The 9893-nt window shown below is 43.9% G+C and overlaps 1 protein-coding gene across 1 annotated transcript in view; it reads left to right on the top strand.

The window, feature by feature from the left end:
• Window positions 1-9893, top strand: part of LOC136675431 (calmodulin-regulated spectrin-associated protein 2-like) — a 67607-nt gene that overhangs the window by 20565 nt on the left and 37149 nt on the right. The window contains exon 3 of the mRNA XM_066651978.1: window positions 1-156. This exon is cut by the window's left edge and continues 6 nt beyond it. Within this exon, the coding sequence (XP_066508075.1) occupies window positions 1-156 (156 nt within the window). The remainder of the gene's footprint in view (window positions 157-9893) is intronic.

Raw genomic sequence — 9893 nt, 5'->3', positions numbered from 1 at the left:
CACCTGGCGATGATCGACACACTGATGATGGCGTACACAGTGGAGATGATCAGTGTAGAGAGAGTACTGTCCTGCGTACAGAAATACTCTCCTTTCTTTCCTGAGGAGGACTTCCCTTACGATGTTGAAGAGGCCGTGATTATGTGGATTAACAAGGTAAATACATACCACACACACACACACACACACACATACCTCATACATACCTCATTGAAAACACAAATACTAACAAAGAAAAAGAGACTGAAAGAGAAAGAGAATCAACAGATTAACAACAAAAAACTAAAACAGAACACAGAAGGACATTAATACTGAGAAACACTGAATTAGAGAATGAAATAATCCTACACACACACACAGAAAGAGACAGAAACTCAGAGACAAACTATAAACTACAACTAAAATATGAGTTTATCTACAACTTAAAATACAAACCAGGACACAGATGTGAACCAGAACGGATCAATAATTACAGAGAAGGAAAACAGAAAACCAATAACTTTAGGATTCAGTTTGGTTTAAACTTAAAGGAACTCTGCATGATATTTATACTTTAAAGGCTAAGCACCAGGACCTAAGGACATAAGGACCTCCATGAATATTCCACATTATTGTAGTCACTGACAGATATAATTATGAATTAAAATGAAAAGAGCAGCTTAATTTACTTTAAAACTGACAATTTTATTAAATTGACGGAAAAACCCGAGCTCTCTACGGAAATTCTTGAACGCGACCGTGACGTCACTGGTGGACAACAGCTGAACAACGCCGCGGTAAAACACCGTTATGACGGACTGTTATGACAGTATCTAGCTAAATAACCAACATTATTCATGACAATAGCCTAGCAATAAGCTAAACTCAAATGTAGAGGTACCGTTATTCTTGTAAATGTGATCGAAGTCGAACTCGAATTCATCCGACACTATAAACCTCCGTAATGCAGCTACGTAGCCGAGTATAATCTGAGCACCGAGTTTAGCGAGTCAAGCTAACGTTAACTAACACCAACTAAAACAGGCGAAGTGAGTGTCCTTACCCTGTTTACCTCCATGTTACAGAGGCTCTTGAACACCTTTCGTTGGTGTCCTTACATGCCCATATTGTTGGAAAAGCGCAAGTGAAATGAGCTACAGATAACGGAGTGAGCGGAGGGTCCTTTCCAAAGTGCCCGTTTAAAGTGGACAAATGTAGTCCATTTTCTGGTTATTTTGGGATCTTTGGGCCATTTGTTCACAGATGTCCCACTGTACATTGAATGATTGCAGCCAAAAACAACACACCTTTTCCTCATTTTGCATTAAATTAAGTGCAGCTTCTAGAGTTGTTGTCCACCATCTACGTCACAGGCAAGACGCCTATTAGAGTTTCCCAACACCGCTGAGGGGGGGGGGGGGGGGGGGACCAACGGTCTTTTAAACCTTATTCCTTCAATTAGTAAGAAATAACATGTTTTCTGACTCTCAATAAACACAAGTTAGGAACTCAACCACTGTATTTATTTGTTTGACACTTTCATAGAGCTGCTGCTTAGCCTTTAAAATTACAGCTTAAAAATCATTGTGATGCTTCTCTGATCTATAACATGAAGAAAAGACCCTCTATTGTTGCTACTCCAGGATCAGGATGGCAGATGCAACCTGATTAAACATACCTTTTTAAATGTTTATTACTCCACACCATCTCACCATCAAGAGAATATTCCCCAAATATTTACTGTTAATTAATTTACACAAACGGTTAATATGATGCTGGGTTTGATGTCTGGCGAGGCCTTGTCTTTCCACCAGAGGGAGACACAGCGTGACCATTTCTTTACTTACTGAATGATGTTGATGACTGTGAAAATGAACAGGCGGCACTTTTACTGTGAGGTGAATGTAAAACGTACAAAGTTAGACATTTACTGAAAGAGACTGGACAAGGTTCATATTTATGTCATATATACAGGGGTTAGACAATGAAAGTGAAACACCTGTCATTGTAGTGTGGGAGGTTTCATGGCTGAATTGGAGCAGCCTGGTGGACAATCTTCATTAACTGCACATTGCACCAGTAAGAGCAGAGTGTGAAGGGTTAATTAGCAGAGGGTAAGAGCACAGTTTTCTCAAAATATTGCAATGCACACAACATTATGGGTGACACACCAGAGTTCAAAAGAGGACACATTGTTAGTGCATGTCTTGCTGGCGCATCTGTGACCAAGACAGCGAGTCTCTGTGATGTATCAAGAGCCACGGTATTCAGGGTAACGTCAGCGTACCACCAAGGAGAATGAAACACATCCAACAGGATTAACTGTGGACGCAGGAGGACGCTGTCTGAAAGGGATGTTCAGGTGCTGACCCGGATTATATCCAGAAAACCACGGCTGCCCAAATCACGGCATAATTAAGTGTGCACCTCAACTTTCCTGTTTCCACCAGAACTGTCCGTCGGGAGCTGCACAGGGTCAATACACACTGCCGGGCTGCTGTAGCCCAACCTTTGGTCACTCACGCCAACGCCAAACGTCGGTTTCAATGGTGCAAGGAGCGCAAATCTTGGGCTGTGGTCAATGTATTGTTCTCTGATGAGTATATGTTCTCTGTGTGTATTGGTGCATTGTCGTCCTGATACACGGCACCGCCTTCAGGACACAATGTTTGAACCATTGGATGCACATGGTCCTCCAGAATGGTTCGGTAGCTGAAGCATGGGGGTGGATCAGTGATGGTTTGGGCTGCCATATCATGGCATTCCCTCGGCCCAATACTTGTGCTAGATGGGCGCGTCACTGCCAAGGACTACCGAACCATTCTGGAGGACCATGTGCATCCAATGGTTCAAACATTGTGTCCTGAAGGCGGTGCTGTTTATCAGGACGACAATGCACCAATACACACAGCAAGACTGGTGAAAGATCTCCCAGTAGCCCACACATACATTATTCTTTTTCAATTTTACATCCATATTGCTAGCTTGGTAAACAATCTCACCCTTTCAGTTAAAATATACTACTGAGTTGTAAAACAGAGATATTTCATACTTACATAGGACTTACTGCACTTTCCTGTTCAAAAAAAAGGCCCAAGCTGAATTTAGGTGTCCTTAAATAGTGCCTGAGCAAATTCAGACCTGCCTGTAGGAACCAGGTTGGGTTGGTCCACTTGAGTGTGTGTGTGTGTGGGGGGGTGGGGGGGGGTGTATGATTGGAAATATTTTTTAGATTTATTGTGTGTTTTGTGTGATTGTGTGTTTGTAGTTTGATTAGTATCAAGTAGTCACTTTTTGAACAAGGGTTTTGAAGAGTACAATTGCATGTTTTTTTTTTTTGTATTATCCTTTGATTGTAGCTGTCTCCCCCCGTAGAAGAGCAGGAGTGGTACATACTAAATTAGTTAAGCCACTAGGAGTCTATATAAGGACTCATTTTGAGGACAGAAGGGGGGAGCGGAGGTTGGAGAGTTGGCTGAATAGTTATTATCTTTATATTGGAAGAGAAAAGATAGTTCTCTCTTTTTCATTTCACTAAATAAAGCACCCTTGCACTGAAGGTGCTATTGTGGTTTGCCATCATTTAATTAATTTATAGTTATTTATTTTCTTAACCCATAACCTTGTTGGGACACACTACCCTCACCAGTGAGCAAGGTGTGACATATGGTGGCAGTGGTGGGATGGCAAGCCACAAGAAAATGAAGGTGCCAAAGAGAACTAGATTGGGGTCACAGAAAGTCAAAGACAAAGTTACCTGCAACAGACTCGGACACCGATGAGCAGTGGGGCACAATGGACTCTAAGGAGTAGTACACAGCCCTGGGGGCCCAACCAAAAGCACGGGATAGTCGTCCAGCTGATCCATTCAAGCCCTCAGGGGTGTCTGAGTTAACCATACTGCTTGGCCAGTTACTCTCCACTCAGCGAGATCGGGAGGAAAGGCTATTTCATGAGTTCCGTGAACTGAGGACCTGCCTTGCAAGAACAACCCCAGAGCATGTCATTGTTGGGTCAGGGGATACGGCTGCAGTTGGGACAGCGCCTTCAGTGTCTTTGAATGACTAGAGCCCCAGAATACCTCTTCCAACACCTGCACCGCGACGTTCACAAGTGTTTGATCTTCCAGAACCACCACTGGTTACTACTCAGTCTATACCAGTAGAACCTAGCCAGAGGCCTAGAGAAATGTATCGGACTGAGCCAAAAATGTCTGTTTTTCAAGCTGGAGAAGACATTGAGAATTATCTCCTCCGCTTTGAAAGGCTGGCAAGAACCTGGGGATGGCCAAGGGACGAATGGGCTTACTGACTTTTTCCATTTCTGACAGCCAAGGCCCTTGAAGCTTACACAGCCATGGATGAGGAGATGTCCAACTCATATCCAGATTTGAGGGAGGCACTGCTTGCCAAGTTTGACATATCTTCTGAAACCTATCGTCAGCGATTCAGGGCGAGGTTGATACCAGCAGGAGAAACACCAAAAGAGACTTATCACCGTCTGAAAGGACTTTATCGCCGCTGGGTTAAACCAGTGCTAGAAAGTAAGGAAGAGATTGGGGAGCTTGTCATCCTGGAGCAGCTGATGCGGGTCCTACCAACAGATGTCCGCACCTGGGTCCAGGAGCATGAGCCGGCAAACGGACTGACTGCTGCACAGTTGGCTCAACAATACCTGAATGCTCGACGAGGTTTGTCACGTTCCTCAGCAACTCCAGCTAGGGAACTAAAGCTTCTGGAGGGAAATATCTTTCCTTATTGGGAACAAGGCCAAACTAAAGATGTGCGAAATGGACAAAAAGCAAAAGGTAATCTGGTTTTTTTTTTTTTTTTTTTTTTTGTCACCAGCAAGGACATAAAGCATCTGTATGCCCTCTTAAGAAGCCTAAACTGTCTAATTACTGTTATGTGCCAAGAGAGGGAGATGTGGTCTTACAAGACAAAGATAAGATAATCAATCTGAAGAAATGTCACTCAGTAGTTTGGGAAACTCCAAAGACATTTTAGTAGAGGTTAATGGTCAGCCTCTGCAGGTTTTGTTGGACACTGGGAGTGCTATGTCTTTGATAAAGGGGGAATTTTTGCCACCTAGCATGGTTGATTTTTCCAGACTAATAAAAAAACTATGTGTATATGGTGAGGTAAAGGAATATCCCACAGCTGATATTACACTTGGGGTCTTGGACAATGTGTTTCTATTGCGGGTGGGTGTGGTCAATGATTTGCCAAAAGATATGGTAATTGGAAAGGACTTACCCGTGCTGTCCGAATTGCTGGGGGAGGTAGTGCGGTCCAAGTTTAATTTGTCCTGTGCAGTCTTGACACGTTCCCATTACAAAACAGGTATTGAGCCACTACCTTCTATGTCTGATAGCCTGTTTGTGGGTGGGACGAAGGGACCATGTAAGTCACGCCAGAAACGACGAATAGAGAAAACACTGGGATCACCCGTACCCCCACTAAACACAACTAATCTTACCAGCACTAGCCAATGGCAGGTTCCCATAAACATAGCTGATCTTCAGAGAAAGGATGCATCCCTGGCTCATTTATACAAGCAGGTGGGGGAAGAGAAAGGCAATGGGTCACTTAGTTGTAAAGACCGTTATGTTCATGAGAACATTCTTTATTTGGCAGATTCACCTAACAACCGTTTGATTGTCCCCAGTAGCTGCCGACCTTTAGTCTTACATCTTGCACACACTATTCCATGGGCAGGCCACCTGGGTCAAAATAAAACCTACCTCAGGGTTAGCCACCGCTTTATCTGGCCTTCTATGTATGCGGATGTCCAGGAATAGTGTATTTCATGCCCTGACTGCCAAATAACCAGACACATTCGTCATTTTGACAGAGCACCTTTACAGCCCATGCCCATTATTTCAACACCATTTAAACGTATTACAATGGATATCATGGGTCCCCTTGAGAAGAGCAGTTCTGGACACAGATACATATTGGTTGTTTGTGATTATGCCACCAGGTTCCCGGAGGCATTTCCCCTACGCTCTATCACCACCCCTAAAATCATTACTGCGCTTGTGCAATTATTTTCTAGAGTGGGATTCCCTCAGGAAATCCTCACTGATCTGGGCACAAATTTTACTTCACATCTCATGTCACAGTTCTTTCAGCACCTGGGCATCACTGGAATTCACACCACACCCTATCATCCACAAACTGATGGTCTGGTTGAGAGGTTCAACCAAAACCCTAAAGACCATGTTGAAAAAGTTTGTGTCTGACACTGGAAAGGACTGGGAGAAATGGCTACCCTTCCTCCTCTTTGCATACGTGAGGTACCCCAAGCTTCAACTGGGTTCTCGCCATTTGAGCTTCTTTATGGATGGTCTGTTCAGGGACCCCTTGATCTCTTGCACAACCAGTGGGAGAACAACCCTGAAGTTGGTAAAGAAAGCATTGTCAGCTTTGTCCTACAGATGAGAGATCATCTGAAAGCTTATAGAAAAGAGGACAGTCTGCACATGGAGAAAGCCCAGTATAAACAGAAAAAAAGGTATGACCAAAAAGCCTGTCTGCGCGAATTTAAACCTGGACAGAAGGTCCTTTTGCTACTTCCCACCTCCACCAACAAACTTCTGGCAAAATGACAGGGGCCTTTTGAAGTCCTATGAAAACAAGGGCCAGTGACCTATGAAGTATTGCATCCTGAAAAGGGAAAAAAATCACAAACATACCATGTTAACCTCATGAGACAATGGAAGAAATGCACAGAACCCAACATTGTTCTGGAAGAGGATGGTGAAGATGAGATTGATGAACTCTTATCGTGGAAGTCTTCACATAAGCCTAGACCAAGCCATATGACCACTCTTCAACAAATAGATTTGAGGTGTGTATTTAATAGACATCCTTCACTTTTCGAGTCTAAGCCTGGGCGCACACATGTCACACAGCATAGTATTCATCTTAAAGATGCCCATCCCATCTGACAGAGGCCTTATTGTGTACCAGAAAGACTAGTCCAACCTCTTAAGGCTGAGGTCCGCACTATGCTGGATCTGGGGGTCATTGAACCCTCAGATAGTGATTGGTGTAGCCCAATAATGATTGTCCCTAAACCTGATAGAATCTTAAGTGTCTGTATTGATTTTAGAAAAATCAATTCTATTTCTAGGTTTGATGCATATCCCATGCCCCGAATTGATGATTTACTGGAGCAGCTTGGGCATGCTTAGTGGCAGATGTCTTACAACGAATTGTCAGAGATGGCTTGACACTGAATGTGGACAAATGTGAATGGGGTCAGGTGGAGACTCGGTACTTGGGCTACCGCCTTGAAAGAGGTCTAATACAACCATAGGTGGACAAGTTGGAAGCTTTTAGAAATAGTCCCCGACCTCACACCAAAAAACAAGTGCGGTCTTTCCTTGGCTTGGCTGGATGGTATTGTAGGTTTATTCCACAGTTTGCCACCATTGCTGCCCCACTGACAGAATTGACCCTCAAATGACCGAGAGGTCATTCACAGTCTTGAAAAATGCTTTGTGTTCCAAGCCCATTCTAATCAGCCCAGATTTTTCCAAGCCATTTACAGTACAGGTTGATGCTTCAGCGGTTGGAATTTGAGCAGTCTCATTACAAGGTACAAACGAACAGGAACAACCAGTGTTGTACCTTAGTCATAAGCTGTTACCAAGAGAGACAAGATATTCCACCGTGGAAAAATAGGCTCTTGCAATAAAATGGGCTTTGGAAAGTCTCCGTTATTATCTGCTTGGAAGACAATTTATGTTAGTAACTGATCACAGAGCTCTGACATGGATAAATTAAATGAAACTCAGGCATTACCAGGTGGTACCTGGCCTTGCAACCCTTTGCTTTTCAAGCCTGGACGTCAGAACATTATGGCTGATTACCTTTCTCGTTTGCCCACCTTGGTCAAACCAGAGGAGGTGGTGGGTGATGTGACAGAACGGACAATACATGACCACTAGATAAATATTTCTGTTCCCCTCTTATTCCTCATAGCCCTTTCTGTCCCTGTTTTATCTCCCAGTAGCCCACACATACATTATTCTTTTTCAATTTTACATCCATATTGCTAGCTTGGTAAACAATCTCACCCTTTCAGTTAAAATATACTACGGAGTTGTAAAACAGAGATATTTCATACTTACATAGGACTTACTGCACTTTCCTGTTAAAAAAAAAAAAAGGCCCAAACTGATTTTTAGGTGTCCTTAAATAGTGCCTGAGCAAATTCAGACCTGCCTGTAGGAACCAGGTTGGAGTGGTCCATTTGAGTGGGGGAGGGGGGGGTTGTATGATTGGAAATATTTTTCTTTTATTTTCATTTTAGATTTAACCTTGTTCATGATGTGTGTTTGTCGTTTGATTAATATCAAGTAGTCACTTTTTGAACAAGGGTTTTGCAGAGTACAATTGCATGTTATTTTTTGTATTATCCTTTGATTGTAGCTGTCTCCCCCTGTAGAAGAGGAGTGGTACATACTGAATTAGTTAAGCCACTAGGAGTCTATAAGGACTATAAGGAATAAGGACTCATTTTGAGGACAGAAGGGGGGAGCGAAGGTTGGAGAGTTGGCTGAATAGTTGTGCCGAGAAATTATCTTTATATTGGAAGAGAAAAGATTGTTCCCTCTTATCCCCTGTATGTAATTTGTAACTATCCATCCATCCATCCATTATCTGTAACCACTTATCCAATTTAGGGTCGCGGGGGGGTCCAGAGCCTACCTGGAATCATCGGGCGCAAGGCGGGAATACACCCTGGAGGGGACGCCAGTCCTTCACAGGGCAACACAGACACACACATATTCACTCACACACACGGACACTTTCGAGTCGCCAATCCACCTGCGTGTGTTTTTGGACTGTGGGAGGAAACCGGAGCACCCGGAGGAAACCCACGCGGACACGGGGAGAACACACCAACTCCTCACAGACAGTCACCCGGAGCGGGAATCGAACCCACAACCTCCAGGCCCCTGGAGCTGTGTGAGTGCGACACTCCCTGCTGCGCCACCGTGCCGCTAATTTGTAACTAGTTTTTTTTTTTCCTTCTTTTTACATTTCACTAAATAAAGCACCCTTACACTGAAGGTGCCATTGTGGTTTGCCATCATTTAATTAATATTTATAGTTATTTATTTTCTTAACCCATAACCTTGTTGGGACACACTACCCTCACCAGTGAGCAAGGTGTGACACTTACATGCCAGGAGTGAAGCATGGGGGTGGATCAGTGATGGTATGGGCTGCTATATCATGTCATTCCCTTGGCCCAATACTTGTGCTAGATGGGCGTGTCACTGCCAAGGACTACCGAACCATTCTGGAGGACCATGTGCATCCAATGGTTCAAACATTGTGTCCTGAAGGTGGTGCCGTGTATCAGGACGACAATGCACCAATACACACAGCAAGACTGGTGAAAGATTGGTTTGATGAACATGAAAGTGAAGTTGAACATCTCCCATGGCCTGCACAGTCACCAGATCTAAATATTATTGAGCCACTTTGGGGTGTTTTGGAGGAGCGAGTCAGGAAACGTTTTCCTCCACCAGCATCACGTAGTGACCTGGCCACTATGCTGCAAGAAGAATGACTTCAAATCCCTCTGACCACTGTGTAGGACTTGTGTATGTCGTTCTCAAGAGGAATTGACGCTGTATTGGCCGCAAAGGGGGGCCCAACGCCATACTAATAAATTATTGTGGTCTAAAACCAGGTGTTTCACTTTCATTGTCCAACCCCTGTATATTTGCAATGCAGTGTGGAAAGAATATTTTTGAGCGTCTCATCCAGTCTCTACAGGCATCAGCGGTGATGTGTTCACGGACTGCATCCACAGCAGCGAGCAGGGTCATCTGAGCATGTGTACTGACATAGGCAATGGACTAGTGCCATCTGGGGGTTGAACTCTTCAAC

This window comes from Hoplias malabaricus, chromosome X1, assembly GCF_029633855.1.
Source record: "Hoplias malabaricus isolate fHopMal1 chromosome X1, fHopMal1.hap1, whole genome shotgun sequence".
Taxonomy (NCBI): Eukaryota; Metazoa; Chordata; class Actinopteri; order Characiformes; family Erythrinidae; genus Hoplias; species Hoplias malabaricus.
Note: the sequence above shows the minus strand (reverse complement) of the source record. Positions and strands in the feature narration are given on the sequence as shown.